Source organism: Sus scrofa, chromosome 14, assembly GCF_054392235.1.
Source record: "Sus scrofa isolate SSC_HxYL_T2T_F1_AM1 chromosome 14, Sscrofa_HxYL_maternal_Yorkshire_Landrace_v2.0, whole genome shotgun sequence".
Classification (NCBI taxonomy): Eukaryota; Metazoa; Chordata; class Mammalia; order Artiodactyla; family Suidae; genus Sus; species Sus scrofa.
In genome coordinates, this window is record NC_139396.1 from 49,604,519 (window position 1) to 49,622,846 (window position 18,328).

At 49.5% G+C, this 18,328-nt stretch overlaps 1 protein-coding gene across 1 annotated transcript in view; it reads left to right on the plus strand.

Annotated features, from left to right (window-relative positions):
- SCARB1 (scavenger receptor class B member 1) overlaps nt 1-12,451 on the plus strand; it is a gene marked incomplete at its 5' end in the record, with an annotated part of 92,148 nt that extends 79,697 nt beyond the window's left edge. The window contains 4 exon segments of the mRNA NM_213967.1: nt 2,739-2,790; nt 3,675-3,821; nt 7,094-7,222; nt 11,470-12,451. Coding sequence (NP_999132.1) covers nt 2,739-2,790; nt 3,675-3,821; nt 7,094-7,222 — 328 coding nt within the window. The 3' untranslated portion in view covers nt 11,470-12,451.
- Nucleotides 12,452-18,328: the final 5,877 nt, after the last annotated feature.

Here is an 18,328-nt window from a genome sequence, read left to right on the forward strand (position 1 = left end):
ACCTTGGAGCAGAATTGCTGGGTCACGTGGTGACTCTGTTGAATTGTTTGAGAAACAGTCAGATGGGTATTCCAGAGCAGCTACACCATTTTCCATTCCCACCAGGGTGCCAGGCTCTCCTTGTCCTTACCAACTCCTGTGATAACATCGCTGCTCTGATCTTTTGGGGCTCTGTGTCTCTATTCAGAACCTGGGCCATGCGGCTGCGTGGGCTGGATCCGTGGTCCTAAGGGAGGTGGCCTCACAGCAATGCTTATCACCATCCCCGAGGGCTGTGGAGGAACCAGTGTGGGAACAGTCTGGAGACTCAGCTGCCCCGGAAGCAGAGCCGTCTACCTGTGACTTGTCTGAGGAACTTCTGTGCTGTTTGCTCACTAGATGCAGACAGCAGTCACGGGCTCTGTGCATTTAATTTATATCAATTCTCCCAAGCTCAGATATAAGAGGCCACAGTGGAGGGGACCCCCCCTGTTGTCTTTCTAGAATGTTCTCTGTGTCTGTCTCTTCTGTAGGGGATGCTGTGTAAATTCATTTCACTGCACAATAGCTTCCTTAATAAGTGAATTTTGAGAATGGTGATAGAGGATTTGGGCCTTTTGTGCTGACTCTGGCGCCTGTACCCCGAGGGAGGGCATCCCTTTCTCCAGCTGTGCCTTCTAGCAGACCCAAGAATAGTGACGTTACAGAATATTTGTCCAGTTATTTGCTGGCATTTAACAAGCCAACAGTAATAGCATTGAGTACTTTTTTTTAAAAATTTTTTTTTATTTTCCCACTGTACAGCAAAGGGATCAAGTTATCCTTACATGTATACATTACAATTACATTTTTTCCCCCAGCCTTTGTTCTGTTGCAACATGAGTATCTAGACAAAGTTCTCAATGCTATTCAGCAGGATCTCCTTGTAAATCTATTCTAAGTTGTGTCTGATAAGCCCAAGCTCCCGATCCCTCCCACTCCCTCCCCCTCCCATCAGGCAGCCACAAGTCTCTTCTCCAAGTCCATGATTTTCTTTTCTGTGGAGATGTTCATTTGTGCTGGATATTAGATTCCAGTTATAAGTGATGTCATATGGTATTTGTCTTTGTCTTTCTGGCTCATTTCACTCAGGATGAGATTCTCTAGTTCCATCCATGTTGCTGCAAATGGCATTATGTCATTCTTTTTTATGGCTGAGTAGTATTCCATTGTGTATATATACCACATCTTCCGAATCCAATCATCTGTGCATCGAGTACTTTTTATATGCTGAGTATTTTTCATGTTATCACATTCTATCCTCACTAGAGCCTTGTGAGGAGCTCCATTATAATCCCCATTTTATTTTATTTTATTTTTTGCTTTTTTTTAAGGGCCACCCCCGTGGCACATGGAGGTTCCCAGGCTAAGGGTTGAATCAGAGCTGCAGCTACCAGCCTACACCACAGCCGAAGCAACACAAGATCCAAGCCTCGTCTGCAACCTACACCACAGCTCACGGCAACGCTGGATCCTTAACCCACTGAGTGAGGTCAGAGATTGAACCCACATCATGGATGCTAGCCAGATTCTTAATCTGCTGAGCCACAATAGGAACTCCAATATAATCCCCATTTTACAGAGAGGTCACAGAGAGGGTAAGTAGCATGCCCAAGGTCACACAGCTAGCCAGTAAAGTGACTGTGTCAGGGGCCCCCAAGACCATTCTCAGCTTCAATGATTCACCAGGAGGACTCGGAGGACCCAGCATGTAGTTGTAGTCACGGCTGTGAATTATTACAGAGAAAGGATTCAAAGCATAATTAGCAAAGGGAAAAGGCTCACGGGGTGAAGTTGGGGGGAAACCCCAGCACAGGCTTCTAGAAGCATGTCACGCAGGACATGCTTCATTCCCCCGCAGATGAGCTGTGACAACATGAGTGATTTTCCTTTAGCAGAACGCCCAGTAGAGACCCAGAGCCCAGGGTGTTTACGGGGAGCTGATCACGTAGGCACCCTCTGTCTGGCATGGACCAAGATTCCAGATTCTCTAAAGCAAGCAGATGGTCAGCATAAATCGTGTTGTTAGCCGAGTGCCTTGCCATCCGGAATAAAATTGAGGTTCTGTTTCTAAAGGAACAAATGGATAGGAGCTCTGTCCCTGGCGGCCTCCACCACATATCTGTGAATTTTTCATTTAAGAAGCTATTGTTAGGAGTTCCCGTTGTGGCTCAACTGGTTAAGAACAGGACATAGTGTCTGTGAGGATGTGGGTTTGATCCCTGGCCTTGACCAGTGGGTTAAGGATCCAGCTGTGGCAGAGGTTGCAGATGCAGCTTGGATCCAGCGTTGCTGTGGCTGTGGTGTAGGTTCCAGCTGCAACTCCTATTCGACCCCTGGCCTGGGTACTTCCATATCCTGTGGGTGCGGCCCTAAAAAGAAAAAAAAAAAAAAAAAAAGATATTGTCAGGAGTTCCTTGGTGGCTCAGCAGGTTAGGGATCTGGTGTTGTCACTGGTATGGCTCAGGTTTGATCCCTGGCCCCAGAACTTCTGCATGACGCAGGGGTGGCCAGAAAATTAAAAAAATATATATATATATATTGTCAAATTGTCAGGTTCCTCCCTGTAAGAAGACACCCATTTCTCAGGTTCCTGCTGATCTAGTCGTTGCAGAATCGAATCCCTCCTCACCCTGTGGCTTAGGATCACAGGCCGAGAGCTGTCTGACCTAGGACACCGGGTCAAAACTTCTCACTTGATTGGTCTCACTTATTTCCAGACAAACCGGGAAGATTGAACCGGTGGTCCTGCCGCTGCTGTGGTTTGCAGAGGTAAGGCCGCCTCCCTCCCCCTGGGTGCGGGGTTGCTGTGCGCCTGGTGTCTGATGCCTCAGTAAAGAGTTGATGTGGGCCTTTGAGGCAGGAGGCTGTGTGAGGTGGGGAGCCTGTAGCTGGACTCTGTGACATAGAACAGTCTGTTAGAAACTTCACCCTCTCCATGCCTTTATGTCAGCTATCCCACTGGGTTGAAAGGATCACTTGAGATGAGGAAGACAGAGGCTGCATGAAATTGTAAGATCCCTGGCCGGGGTGTACAATAATGTTGCCAATGCGTGGGACCACTTCTCCTGAGATGAAAGCAAGTTGGTTTTCAGGGTGTCAGCTTTTCACTTGAACTTTCTTTTCTCCCAGCTTTTCAGGGTTCCTTCTGACCTGGATTTTTTTAAATGAGGGTGGGCTAACAGCCAGAACAGACAGCCTCCAAAAGTCAAGTTCACTTCTCGATCACATCATAGTCTGATGGGGGTCGGGGGTGAGGTGGCGCTCTGCTCCACGCAGTCATTCAGGGACATCCAGGCCCCTTTCATCTTTTGGCCCTACCCTCTTGGAGATCCTCAGAATCTGTCTCTCTTAGGTACCCAGGGAAAAAGATGGAGAGAATCACAGGGGGCCAGGCATGGAAGCTGTAAAGTCATTGTGCCCACATCCTATTGGCCAGGATATCACATGGGTCTGCCTAGCTGCAAGGGGGTCTGGGAAATGTAGTCTTGTTGTGTGGCCCTGGAGGAAATAAAGACACCTGCAGGCTCCATCTTGGCTAGTGGGCTTGAGATGGGGAAGGGGTAGGGGATAGAGGGAAGTGCATGGGGTGGCATCTGTACCCTTGCCCACAGCATGTGGCCCCAGTCCATTTGTTTGTCCTTCTCCTTCCCCAGAGCGGGGCAATGGAGGGGGAGACCCTTCAGACATTCTACACTCAGCTGGTGTTGATGCCCAAGGTGCTGCACTATGCCCAGTACGTGCTCCTTGCTCTGGGCTGCGTCCTGCTGTTCATCCCCATCGTCTACCAGATCCGGAGCCAAGTAGGTGGTGGCCAGAGCATGGCCCTGGCCGAGCGGCCGCTTGCTTGCCTGCTTGGGGAAAGGAGGGGCTCTGACTGGATCCTCTAGCCATCCTTGCCTGCTGTGCCCACAGATGCCCTCAGCTTGCAGCCCACCTCAGGCTGCAGCCCTAGGTCTCTGCCTAGGCCGGGGAGCAGTCACTGCATCCTTGCCTCTCTTGCATCTTCTGTTACCACTTCTCTGCCTATTTTGGGAGGCCTGGGAACCCTCCCTTGGAAGGGCTGCGGGTGGTTTTGGATAATGAGACCTGGTCCTTGATTGGTTTGTTCATCAAGTTGGTAGCTGCTGGCTGCCAGGCTCTGGCAGGTACTGGGCAGATGGCAGGGAACAAGATAGTCCCTGATCCCAGGGTTAGGGGGATGTGTAGGGGTTGGCATTCAGGTTGGCAAGACAGATGGAAGCCAAGTAAAATAAACGAGATGATTTCACTGATGATAAAGATGGTAGGAAATGTGAGGGGTTTAGGGCAGTGCTGTCCAATAGAAATTCAGCATGAGCCACCTGTGTGATTTTAAACTTAAATTTTCTAATAGCCACATTAAGTAAAAAGAACTTAATTTTAATCATATTTATTTCACCTGAGTGTATCCAAAATATGACCATTTCAACATGTCATCAATATTAAAAAATATAAATATTTCTGCATTATTTTGGGGGGTTAAGTCTTTGAAATCCAGTATGTGTTTTACACTTGCAGCAGGTCTTGTCTGGGCCTTGACCTGTTTCAAAGCTCCATAGCCATGTGTGGCTGCTGGGCTGGCAGCATTAGAGGGAGTTGGGAACAACTGTAGAGATCATGTCAGAACAGGTTTCTCTGCTGAAGATGTTGAACTTAAGCTCAGATGTCAGTTCTTAGCACAGAGTCACGGAAAGGGTGCTCCAGGCAGAGGAGTGGCCAGTGCAAAGGCCCTGAGGCAGCGATGGGTGAGGAGGATGCTTCAGGGCCAGGGTGGCTGGAGGGGAGTGGGCATGGGGGCAGTGGGGTAAGAGGTGGTCCCTGAGAGGCAGTGGGAGGTCATGCCCAGCCCTGTCATGCAGGGTGAACAGCTTGGAACTGTTTCTGGGAGTGACAGGAAGTTACTGGAGGCTCTCAAGGAGAAGAGTGAATGTGTTTGTTAATGTGTGGCCACTAGGTCTTCATTTGGGAGAGCAGAAGGAAGCGGGGTGTGGGGGGGACATGGCACCAGTGAGGAGGCCCAGGTAAGTGAGGCTGGTAATTTGGACCAGGATGGAAGCAGGTATTTCAGGAAGGGAGCATTGATGGAGAAGAGCCCTGAGGAGCCAGCCAGGTGCATTTACTTAGAGGCAGAAAGAAAGGGGGGGGTGACAACAAATACCCCTTCTTGAGTTGGTGTCATTCACTCATTTATTCATTCACGGCACTCACTGACACCTTCAGGATTTAATTTGGGTGGGGGGTGCACTGTGCACAGTCTGGGGGATACAGACACAAATAGAACACAAGGTCTGGAAGCCAGGGGGCAAGTTCCTGCCATCACCGTGACGAAACCTGTAAGTGCAGGGCCCCCAGGACAGTGGGGATGGGGGACCAGCCACTTGGTGGACAGGGGACACTTCTCAGTTGGCAGGGAGTCTTGAAAGACCATTTTGAATCCATGAACCAGAAAGTCCCCCTGGTGGCCTCCCCATCCAGAGTTGTCCTGGGGCCATAGGCCTCGGCCTCGGCAGGGGGCTGCCAGCTCCCTTGCTGCCCCTTGGGCCACCTGCAATGGCTGCTTTCTTGCTTCAGCTTTGGCGAAACAGCATTTTCTTTCTCCTCTTTCTCGGAGGCAGCCTGCACACTTGCTTGCTTGCTTATAATAAACCTTTCCAGGCTCCTACCCTGGGCCTTCAGACCCTTAATGCGGTTTCCCTTGCAAATTTCCCATCCTTTGGGGGCAAATGTTGGCTTGGGTGTGAGGGTGCCAGGTCTTCTGGTGTTTTGATCCCCCCATGAACGGTGGGTGCCCTGTCCTCTGTCCCTGACTTAGCCCGAGAAGGGAACTCCCAACGTTTTTTGGACTGAATGATGCTGGGAGAACAAAGGGACCAGAGGCCGTAGCTAGCAGCGGTGGATGCCTCCCGGTGCCCAGCATCAACCTGGGTTTCCGGTAATGAGGACACACCCGGACATAGGGCGGGGCCTAGGGCGAGGGGCGGGGCCAGACACCCCCCCACTCTTTTCATCCCCTCTCCTAACAGTCCATCAGAAGGGGGATGGGGAGGGGAGTGAGGACCGGAAATGTGAAAGCTTCCCTGCTTCACCCCCCATCCCTGTCCCCGGAATCCGATAATATCATTGTTTCTGTTGACCATCGTTGAGGCGTCCTTCCTGCTGGTTTCGCTGGAGGCTAAATCGTTGAAATTTATCCCGGTATATATTTTTTGGTTTAGTAGGGGTTAGGCCTCAGATGTTTTTATGTATTTGTCCCCATTTGTAGAGGGGGAAAAAAAAAAGACATGTCATTGAATTCAATGTATTTTAATTTCTCTTCAAAAACATTTTTCTTCTTGGAGTTTCCATTGTGGCTCCGCAGTAATGAACCTGACTAGTATCCATGAGGATTTGGTTCCATCTCTGGCCCAGCTCAATGGGTTAGGGATTTAGCATTGCTGCAAGCTCGGTGTAGGTTGCAGACGCGGCTTGAATCCTGCGTTGCTGTGACTGTGGTGTAGGCCAGCAGCAGCTGCAGCTCCAATTCAACCCCTAGCCTGGGACCTTCCATATGCCGCAGGTTTGGCCCTAAAAAAAAAAAAAAAAAAAAGTGTTTTTCTTCGCAAATCATTCTTTAAAGAAAAAAACTCAAAAAAAATTTTTTTTAAGCAGAAACATTTCTTTTTCTGGCCAATTTAAAATGCCACCAGTTAACTTAATGAGTACAACGCGAGTCTCTTAAAATGCTACCTGCTGAGCACTTTGATCAAGGCCAGTCCACCTTGTCCAACAAGGCTCATTTCCCCACCTCCAGTCAGCCTGCATTTTCAGGCGGACAAACCCTTTTCAGCTTGGCTTGTCCATCCAACCAAGCGAGATTCCTGAAGATATTGGTCTTTTTGCGTCCCACGAAGGGCAGCATCACCCCCCGAATCTCAGCCAACCCGAATCATTGATGGTGGTTGGACTCTAAAATTCTGTGCTCCACTCTCTGCTTTTTGAAAAATCAAAGAACCGTGTAAGACCGTCATGCATTTGACTACGATGTCAACTATAAATTAGCTTGGTTATCTTCTAGGAGAAATGCTATTTATTTTGGAGTAGTAGTAAAAAGGGCTCAAAGGATAAGGAGGCCATTCAGGCCTATTCTGAATCCCTGATGACACCAGCTCCCAAGGGAACTGTACTGCAAGAAGCAAGACTGTAGGTGGGTACCAGGTAACGCCTCGCGCCCCCGCCCCCTCCTGTAGCAAGTAGAACTCTGGCACCTTTGAAGCGCTTTGGATCTTACCCATTTCTTTAGCCTGAACTTCACCTGGAGTGTCTACAGACTGGAAATAGGCATTTGTATATTGTAGCTGTATTCTTATGTTCCGAGTGTGGTAGAAGGCGGAGGGCGACTAGTGTTCGGTGGGCTGGTGTCTTATTTGCAAGGAGGTCTTAGAAAGGCGGGGTCAAGGTTTAGGTCAGCTTAAGGACCTGACAGTGTCCATGAGGATGCAGGTTCGATCCCTGGCCTCGCTCAGTGGGTTAAGGATCCAGTGTTGCTGCAAGCTGCAGTGAAGTTCACAGATGCAGCTCAGATCTGGTGTTGCTGGGGCTGTGGTGTAGGCTGGCAGCTGCAGCTCCCATTCGACCCCTAGCCTGGGAACTTTCGTGTGTCTCAGGTGTGGCCCTGAAAAACCAAAGGGTTTAGGTCAGCTGCTTCTCCAACCTCTGGTGCAGTAGACTCTTCTGGGGAAGTCTGCTAAAAATGCAGATCCGAAGACATCCTTCTACACCTCCTGGAATAGAATCATGGATAGGGCCTGGAAATCTATACTTTAATAGGTGCCCAAGAGGATTCTAATGTAGGTTGGCTTAAATAAATCCAGGATGACTGACGAAGAAAAAAGAATTTAGGTGTCAGGAGTTCCCCTTGTGGTTCAGTGGGTTAAGAATCTGGTGCCACTGCCATGACTCCGGTTGCTGCTGTGGTGCAGGTTCAGTCCCTGGCCCCAAAACTTCTGCATGCTGTGGGCACAGCCAAAAAAAAAAAATTTAGACATCAACTAAGCACCAGCCGTATATCTAGGATATACAGGGTAGGTTGCCAGATTGGGGAAAAACAACTAAACAAAAATCCCCAAGAAACAACAGCAAAAGAATGCCCAGTTAAATGTGAGTTTCAGGAATTCCCACTGTGGCTCAGTGGGTTAAGAACCCGACATAGTGTCCCTGAGGATGTGGGTTTGATCCCTGGCCCCTCTCAGTGGGTTAAGGATCTGATATTGCCCAAGCTGGGTCTGGGTTGCAGATGGGGCTCAGATCTGGCAGTGGCTGTGGTGTAGGCCAGCAGCTGCAGCTCTGATTTGACCCCTTGCCTGGGAACTACTGTATGCCAAGGTGCGGCTGTAAAAAAATAAAAAAATATTTAAAAATGTGAATTTCAGGTAAACAGAGCGTGATTTTTAGCCTGATGATTTTTGTCCCATGCAAAGATCAGGATGTGCGTATACTGAAAACTCCTCTGCAGTTTACCAGAAATTCACATTTAACCGGGCGCCTCCTTTGATCTGGAAGCCTACCTACGGGAGAAGTTGGCAAGTGTGTCTTTGGGGCCATGTTCCTTTATTTTTTTATGCTTTGCTTTTCTGGGCTGCTCTTGTGGCATATGGAAGTTCCCAGGCGAGGGGTTGAATCAGAGTTGCAGCTGCCAGCCTACGCCACAGCTCAATGGCGGATCCTTAACCCACTGAGCAAGGCCAGGGATTGAACCCACATCTTCATGGATACTAGTTGGATTCGTTATGGCTGAGCCACCATGGGAACTCCAGGCTCGCTGCGTTCCTTTAGGTCTGAGGTCTCAGGAGAGCCAGTGCCGCCGGGGGGAGGTGACAGGCAGAACTGCAGGCCCTACGGGGTTGGGGGCTGGGCAGGGTTGAGTCGCTCTTGGGTTGTGCCTCTGATCATAGCTGTTATTTTGGATTCTGGGAAATGTGCCGTCCTGGCCAGCTTCTGGGGCGGGGCCAGCCGGGGTTAAAATAGCTTTCTTGAGAGGCACAGGCTGAGGCTGAGGTGACAGGCCTGCTCTTGGGGGCCACTTGGCTGCTTCCGTTTTGCTTCATTTGACAGGGCTGGAGGAGGAGATAAAATAGAACCTGCCAAGTGCTGGGTGTGGGTGCATTTGACTTGGCAGGCGCTGCCAGCCCTGCCAGGAGCTGGGGGGGGGGCAGCTGTGTCCCCAGCCAGGACCTTAGTTGGGGGGAGGTCTTCTCCTGCCCGTTTGGGGACGGGAAGGCCTGACCATGTCTTCCTTAGTTTGGGGGTGGGGTATCCTAGCTGGAGAAGAGCCCCCCTCTCCCACTTTCCTTCCTCTCTTGTGTACAGTTTGGCTCCATCTGTATCTCTGCCCCCTTTCAGCCACGATTCCCTTCTGCAGAAACTTGCTTGGTGTTCTGGGGTGCAGGGCTGGGGTCCTCAGGCACAGAGAAGGGGTTTTTCACTTTTAGCACAGATAGAGCTGGTGGTTGTCAGGTCTGAGCCTCATGGACACAGCCAGGATGTCCTGTCACCTTCACTCTGTCCCCTCCTTCAAATAAAACAAAAACAAAACTGTTGCCTCGTCTTGATTTTACAACAGAATCCAAATTTCAAGTTATTGGGGACATTTTTGATTCAAGAGATTCTGCTGCCCTGCCTCCTAGAAGGCAACTTACTTCAGCCCAGATGCGACCCCTCCCCCTCCTCCTGGTCACGGGTACTTGGGGAATGCACGGTTCTGAAGGGTCCTGTAGACTCTGGCGATCAGGACCTGGGAAGGGGCCAGTGGTCCTGGAGACTTGGTACCCCTGAAGGGCGGGCTCCAGCCTGCGCTGAGTCCCTGGGAGAGGCCCCACACCTTGCCCTGCACCTGGGCATGGAGGTGGCCTTGAAGGGCTGCTTTGCTCCAGGAAAGGCAGGCAACGGGGCCTCCACTAGCCCCAAAGGGTGCTTTTATGTGAAGAAGCAAAAGCCAGCCCCTCTGTGCAGACATGGCCTGCTTTAAGGCTGAGGATTTGGCAAACAGAGTACAGCTGTTTCGTAGTTCCCTTGGCTGGGTGCCCTTGTGCAATGAACAGCCTGGACAACTGTACTGGGCAGCCCTTCGGGGAAATGTTCCTGGATCTTTCTCACTTTCTCATTAATCATTCTCTCATTAATTCCAAGTCCTAATTCCTCAGTTAAATGACAGGGCTGGCGAACAGGAGGAGGAGGAGGAGGAGGAGGAGGAATCTGCCTCAGGTTCTGGGTCCTTGTCTTTCTTGGGAAAGCTGTTTCTTCTTTTCACTTTTTGAGCAAGGCTTTCTCAAGTTGTGGCTCTCTGGGCCACATCGCTGAGAATCTGTGCATCCCTTTCCCACTCCCACCCTGCCTGTCCCATGCTGCTTCTATGCAGTGCTGTGTGTGGTATGTGTCGGCAGGGGGCGCTGGTCTCACCCTGGCCTCCCCTCCTTTCCCCGCTGGCTTGAATGTGGCTCAATCCAGGAAGCCTTAGATTTGTCCCAGAGGAGAAGCGGGCCTTTGGGGTTTGTGAGCGAGGCCCAAGCCGGGGGTGGGGAGGGTGGGGGGGTGTGGGGGGGCATTTGGGGTTTTCCAGCCACTGCGCTCTTCCAGGGGAGGAAGGCAGAGCTCTTGGGGGAATGAAAAGTTGCTCCCAGTTCTTAGCATCATTGTGCTGCCTTTAATTTTTTTTTTTTAAACTGAGGAATTTTTAAACAATGTCAAACTAGATAAATTACACTTTCCTCTCACCCAGACTCAACAATGTTGGTTGTTAAGATTTTGTCCTATTTCACCTTTTTCCTGTGTGACTTTTGCCTCCTTGCAAGTCCCACTGGCCCTCCCCATCTCCCTGGAGACAACCATTGCTAGGAATTTGGGTGTGTGTGTCTTCTCTCTGATTTTGTGTATCTGGATCCATGAGCAATAGATACTTTTTAAAAAGATTATCTACTTACTGTCAAACTATATGAATCACCCCCCGGTCGGTTTTCCCCTCCTCAGTTTTCTGTGTGTGACAGCTCTGTGGGTTGAATGCCATCTTGTGACTATATTTTAAAAATGCATTCTGATACTGATGTAAGTGTAGGTGGTTTCCAGTTTTCCTGTATTGACAGTATTGTTTATATCAGCCCTGGACCCCTTGCTCTGTCCTTTTCTCCATGTTAGGCAAGTCCTTTCGGGCCTCAGTTTCCCCATCTTGAAAATGGGGTGAGGGCAGGGCAGGACTGTGTTTCGGGAGACGAGGAACCCCTTTGTAGCTGCATCCCAGGAGTCTGTAGGTCACTCCAGTCTTTTCTCATCTCCAGCTTGATAGGTGGGGGTGGCCAATGGGGACTTCAATGGGGTATCCGTGCTGGTGGGAAATGTGCAGGGGTGGGGCTTGGGTGTGGGCGGGGCTTGGTGATCCAGCACCCCTCCTTGTCTCCACAGGGTCCCAAGGATGCCGAGAGCCAGCCCAGCCTGGCCCCTCAGTCAGACCAGCTTCCCAGCCCCTACACCCCACTTCTTCAGGACTCTCTCAGCGGACAGCCCACCAGTCCCCAAATCTGAGCCCTCCCACCTCCCGTTGCCACATGCGTGTCACACACTGCACACCCCCCAGTACATGTTCTCACGTGTGCACATGTATGCAGACACACTCAGGGATGGAGCTGCTGCTGAGGGGACCTGGGGAGAGTCTTGACAACAAAGAGTGTTCTGGAACCTTCTCTTGGAGTGATCCACATGCCTGCCCACAAGTGCTATGGGCACGGGACCCCCTCCTTTGGGTGAGCGAGCCGGGGCGCTTGACAACTCTGACTGCCTCTCCCCAGCTGCCTCCATCAGTCTTGAACCACTGCAGCCCCTGCCTGGGGGTTCTTCCAGGCAGGACGGGGCCTTTACTCCAAGGGGCCAGCCATAGTCCTGAAACCCAGCCTGGGAGCACAGACTTCTTGTGCCGCAGCCAGCTGGGTAGGGGGCTGTGGCTCCATGCCAGACCTAAACCCAGAGCTTTGCCTGCTGGAAAACTGGGCCTCAGAAACTGAGATGCACTTGACCGTGTCTTCACCCCTGCAGGGTCTCTCTGAAATCTCTACAGGGGCTGGGTTTGGGTGTCCGGGGCTCCTCCCTCCAGCCTAAACTGACAGCATCCTGTGTTCTGAGCCGGCCACTCCCTGGTGGGGGTGGTGGGAGGCTGTATCCCAGGTCGCCACACCTCCACAACCAGGACCCTTGGTGCCCAGGTAGAGGTGGAGAGGCCCCAGGCCACCAGCCTGGGTGTCTGGTCAGGTGGGAGACCTGTCTGCCCCACCCCCCCGGGCTTCTGGTCTTGGGGCAAGCCTCTGTCTCTTTTCTACTGGAAGAGAAATGAATTTATCATCTTTAAAAAATAATATACAATTGAAGTAATAAACCTTTAAAAAAAAGTGAATGATTGAGTCTGCGACAGTCTATTTCCTGGGGGCAGGGGAGGGGGGCCTCCCTTGGAAGTTCTGGGCTCTTTTCAGCACCTTTCTGGGTCTCTCAGGGTCTGGGCTGCTGACTTGCCTTTCCGTTGTTTTAAAATTTCAAACTTGGGTTTCCTGGTGGCTCAGTGGGTGAAGGATTTGGCCTTGTCACTGCTGTGGCTCAGGCCTCAGGCACGGCCCCCCCCAATTTTTTTTTCAGGAGTTCCCGTTGTGGTGCAGGGGAAATTAATCCAACCAGTAACCATGAGGTTGTGGGTTCGATCCCTGGCCTTGCTAGGTGGGTTAAGGATCTGGCGTTGTCGTGAGCTGTGGTGTCGGTTGCAGACACAGCTTGGATCCTGAGTTGCTGTGGCTGTGGCATAGGTTGGCAGCTGTAGCTTCGATTGGACCCCTAGCCTGGGAACCTCCATGGGCTGTGGGTGCGGCCCTAAAAAGCCAAAAAAAAAAAAATTTTTTTTTTCAAGCTTGTGGATGTTTACCATTTTATATAACTACTCCTGAATTCAGTTCTTGTTTAGAAAGAGTAGGATCCGAGGCTGTTTGGACCACAGCTCCAACCCCCAAGGGCATGGAACTTGCTAGGCATCTTCCCCTATGTATATACAAATCAAAGTGCGCAATACTGTTCTGGATCTTTGCTTTCTCTAGTTACATATATGCTAGAAAATAGAAGTGTTTAAAAGAATGAATTTGACTCCTCCAAAGAGGTGAGTTTCAACAGTGTGAGAATAAAGTTATTCAACATCTTAAAAAAAAAAAAGGATGATTTTGAGCCAGGTGGTCTGGGTTTGAATCTAAGCTCTGCCTCTTACTAGTTTACAAGTCACTTGATGGCCCTGTGCCTCAGTTTCTCTACCTGTAAAATGGGGATGATAGTACTTCCTTCTTAGATTGGCATTGTGGGGATTTAAAAACATAGCGGGCACAGGAAGGGCTGTATAAATTTGCCGTCACTCTTCTTATCTATTATGATTTATCATAGTTGATCTTTTCCCACCCAGCTGGCCACCATTCAGCTGTCCCAATGTCTTAGACATTGCTCCTTGTTGCTACATACTGAGCCATCTCATTCTCTCTTGTTCTTTTGTTTTTTGGCTGTGCCCATGCCATGCAAAAGTTCCCAGGCCAAGGACCGAAGACGTGCCGCAGTAGTCACCAGAGACACAGCTGTGATGCCAGATCCTTAACCTGCTCTGCTACCAGAGAACATCCCCTTTAAGTTTTATTCTTCATTCTGTTGTACTTCTGTGCAATATAAGTATCTATATAAGTTGAAAAGGACATTTAAGTTTTTTTCTTGAGATCGGAAACTTTCAAAAACTCTTTTTGGTCTGGATTGCCATTCAACTCTAGGCACACAATTGATCAACAATATCAGTGTGTTTCAGGGAGTTCCCATTGTGGCTCAGCAGGTTAAGAACCCAACATAGTGTGTGTGAGGATGCAGGTTTGATCCCTGGCCTTGCTCCGTGGGTTAAGAATTTGCTGTTGCTGAAGCTATGGTGTAGGCCAGCAGCTGCAGCTCAGATTCGACCCCTAGCCTGGGAATGTCGCTATGCCACAGGTGTGGCCCTAAAAAGAAAAAAACAAAACAAAACCCAGGAATACAAGCGCTAGGTCGTATGGTAACACATGACATAAATCTGTGTTTAACAATTTTCATAGTAGTTGTACCATTCTGCCTCCCCTCCAGCAAAGTACGATAGATTCACCTGCTCTGCATAAAGCTGGTACATTGGTACTTACAGTTTTTAAAAAATTGTAAGCATTTGTAGTGGCATGACATTGTGGGTTTTGATTTGCAAGGAAATACAACTCCTACTGAGGTGGCCATTTCTTCTTTATCCCCAAGTAATCCATGTATGCATGAATGACTGTTACTGCCAGAATGAGAACAATTTTGTCATCAACTCTCTTCTTTTTCTTTGGCAGCGCGCATGGCATGCGGAAGTTCCCGGGCCCGGGATTGCACCCTTACCACAGCAGTGACTGGAGGCACAGTAGTGGCAATGCCAGATACTTAACCCACTATGACACCAAATTCCTCAATTCTATTCTTATTTTGTAGATCTAAGTGCAGAGAAGCCTCGTTTACATAAATAAATCACTGGCAGTGGAATGACTCGCTTGGTGGTAGAGCGTCACTCAGTTCTTACCCTGCTGAGGATGGGCAAAAATCTGTCATCTAGAAGTACTTTTACTGATGCATCTGCCGGCAAGCCCATGTGACCTTTCTTCACATTTTGTAGAAAGCAACAAAGTGGAAACCACAGATATGCAAAATGATTGTAAAAGGATTACTCAATCTTTAGATCAGTTCTCGAAACCAGTGCTTGGGAGTGTCCCTCTGGTGGGGGCTGGAAGGCTGGAGGGGGCTGGGCCTGTCTGCCCCCCACGCAGCAGGTGAGGGGTGCGGGAAGGGGCCTGGAAGGGGAGACCCGTCTGTGAAGATGGTCCCCAACTTGAGTTGGGTGACCCCTGAGAAGACTGTTAACGTCCCTGTGCCCCAGCCTCATCACAGACACTTGTAACTTTTTTTTTGGCCATGTCTTCAGTATGTGGAAGTTCCCAGGCCAGTTACTGAACCCATGCCCCAGCAGTGACCCGAGCCACAGCAGTGACAATGCCGGGTCTTTAACAAGCTGAGCCACCAGGAACTCCCACAGGGGCACTTTTGGAGACACGGCCTCAGGCACAGGTCTCAGGAATTCTCAGGATAGCTTTGACTCTGAAACCTTCTTCCTACTTTCTCACCTCACACCCCAACTCCATCTCCTACGTGACTCTGATAACAATAGTTTTCTTCAATTTGACTCACTTTTTTTTTTTTTCCACTTAAAGAATTTTCTTTTAAAGGCAAAACAGTGGTATCTGAACTTGTGGGCCCAAGGGGCAAGTCATATTTTTCTAGCATGTTTAAAACAAATACTTAACTATGTGGAATCCAAAAATATAAAACCAGGAGTTCCTAATGTGGCTCAGTGGGTTAAGAACCTGGCTAGTATCCATGAGGATGCAGATTCAATCCCCGGCCTTGCTCAGTGGGTTAAGGATCTGGCGTTGCCATAGGTCACAGATGCCTCTCAGATCTGGCATTGCTGTGGCTGTGGCATAGGCCGGCAGCTGCAGCTCAGATTCAACCCCTAGCCTGGGAACTTCCATATGCCACAAATGCGGGGATAGGGGTTGGGGAGTAAGGGGTACAAACTACTATGTATAAAATAAGTAAGCCACCAAGATATATTGCACAGCACAGGGAATCTAGCCAACATTTTATGATAACTGTAAATGGAATATAATCTTTAAAAATTGTGAACCACTGGAGTTCTCATCGTGGCTCAGCAGAAATGAATCTGACTAGCATCCATGAGGACACAGGTTCCCTGGCCTTGCTCACTGGGTTAAGGATCTAGTGTTGCTGTGGCTGTGGTGTAGGCCAGCAGCTGAGGCTCCAATTCGACCCCTAGCCTGGGAACCTCCATATGCCGCGGGTACGGCCCTAAAAAGCCAAAAACACCCACCTGTGAACCACTATGTTGTAAACTTGAAAATTATATAATATTGTACGTCAACTATATCTTAATAAAAAAGAAATGTTCATCTAGGTACCACCAGACCTGCTCTATTCAAGAACCCAGCACAGTGTGGAATAAGCTTATGGAAGTTTTCCCTCCTCTGCCTGGCTCAGTCCTGGTCATCAAGGACTCAATTCCACACATACACGCAAGAGTTAAACGGGGAATTCCCTAGCAGTCTCATGGTTAGGATTCAGCCTATTCACCACTGTAGCGCAGGTTCAATCCCTGACCTGGGAACTGAGATCCAACATCAAGCTGCTGCATGCCACGACAAAAGAAAGAAAGAAAGAAAGAAAGAAAAAAGACCAAAAAAAAAAAAAAAAGAAAAAAAAAAAGAAAGAAAAAAGAAAAAGACTCAACTCCAGCTATGGTGCCTCCTCCAGGAAGCCTTCCTGGTCACTTCTGCTCACTCAGTTTTCCTCTCCTCTTGGAATCCCTGGGTTGGTATGTCTGTACCCCAGATGATACTAGAATGTTCTAGAATACTAGAAGTCCTAACTCCAGTTGCTGGAGCCTCCAAAACCCCAAGGGCCTGTAAGGTAACTTTTGGTATCTACCAACGCGAAACTGGAATACGCTTAACCAGGATGGTTACTCTCTGCATTCCTTCACTTGGTCACTTTTTCAACCAGTGTGTATTGAGTGCTTGCTATGCACTGTGAATAAAATTACTAGGGTGGATTCCTTGCCTAAAAAAAAAAAAAAAAAAAAAAAAAAAAAAAGAGAGAGAGAATAATCTCATATCTGCCTGGCAGGGTCCCTGTGGAGCTGGAAAGGGTTGGTGGCCCCATGTTATGGGTTCAGGGCTGGAAATCTTGCATTCAAGCCCACTTCCACAGCTGTCCTGATGGATGCCCCTGGGGTCACATGGAGGAAGCTCTGCCAGCCTAGCCCACCTGCTGTCACATGTGCCCTGTGCAGTCCGTTCTCCAGGCAGTGGCCTGAGAGGTCTTACAGAAATGTGGAGTTCCTGTCATGGCTCAGTGGTTAACGAATCCGACTAGGATCCATGAGACTGTGGGTTCAATCCCTGGCCTTGCTCAGTGGGTTAAGGATCTGGCGTTGCCGTGAGCTGTGGTGTAGGTCACAGACGTGCCTTGGATCCCGCGTTGCTGCGGCTCTGGTGAAGGCCGGCAGCTGCAGCTCCGATTAGACCTCTAGCCTGGCAATCTCCATATGCTGTGTGTGTGGCCCTAGAAAATACAAAAGAAAAAAGAAAAAAAGAAATGTAAAGTATCACCAGGTTCATCCCTGTTGCACAGCTTTTCCCTACCTGTTGATTCAAGCCCCTTCTCTCAGACTGTTGGGAAAATCTTCCTTTTCCAGCTGCGATGCTAGGCCTCTGGGCAATTCCGGGATTGGCCACTGGGGGGCGAGCTCTGCACACAGGTTGTTCAGACATCCGTGTTCTCAGAGGTGCTGAGATCACCTTAAATTGGAGGGGTGTTACATGGGGTCACAGTCTGGCTTCAGGAACTTGCAACCTCCAGAAATTTCATTTTACACATATATATGAGCATTTTTTTAAAGGTAGCATTCCACAATACTCAGATTTTCGAAGGGGTCTTGACCCTCTTCAAGGGTCCTGTGGGCAAGAGTGACACTCCTAAAATAAAAACCAGGGTCCTGTGATGTTCGCTCCTCCTTAGCATGTAAAGGAAAGGGTCTTGGAGGCGGGCTACCTGTATGCTTAATCCCTGCTCTGCGCCAGTCGCTGGGCCGCCTTGGAGGAATCTGACTTCTCTGAGCCTCAGCCCATGGGAGTGAAGATCACTGTTCTGTGAATGTTCTAGGAATCCCTGTGAGGCTGGAGTAGAAATGGATGTATGAGCATTCTCTATGGAGTCCAGGGCTATTATGAAAGATCTCGGATGCCAAGCCTCCAGCAAGCATTTATTAGATAGCTACTGTGTGCAGTGCTGACTGGGCACTGAGAGGGCTGTGTAGACTCATTCATTCATTCACTCAATAAATGTTTTCTGGGTGCCCACTCTGTGTCGGACATTCGTGTACATATTAGGAATTGTCTTGGGTTGGGTCCCCCAGTTGGAAATGCTGACAATACCAGCAGGTATTGGGTTTTGCATGTAAAAGTACACCAAAGTGGGAGTTCCCATTATGGCTCAGTGGTTAATGAATCCGACTAGGAACCATGAGCTTGTGGGTTCAATCCCTGGCCTTGCTCAGTGGGTTAAGGATCCGGCGTTGCTGTGAGCTGTGGTGTAGTCACAGATGTGGCTCAGATCTGGTGTTGTTGTGGCT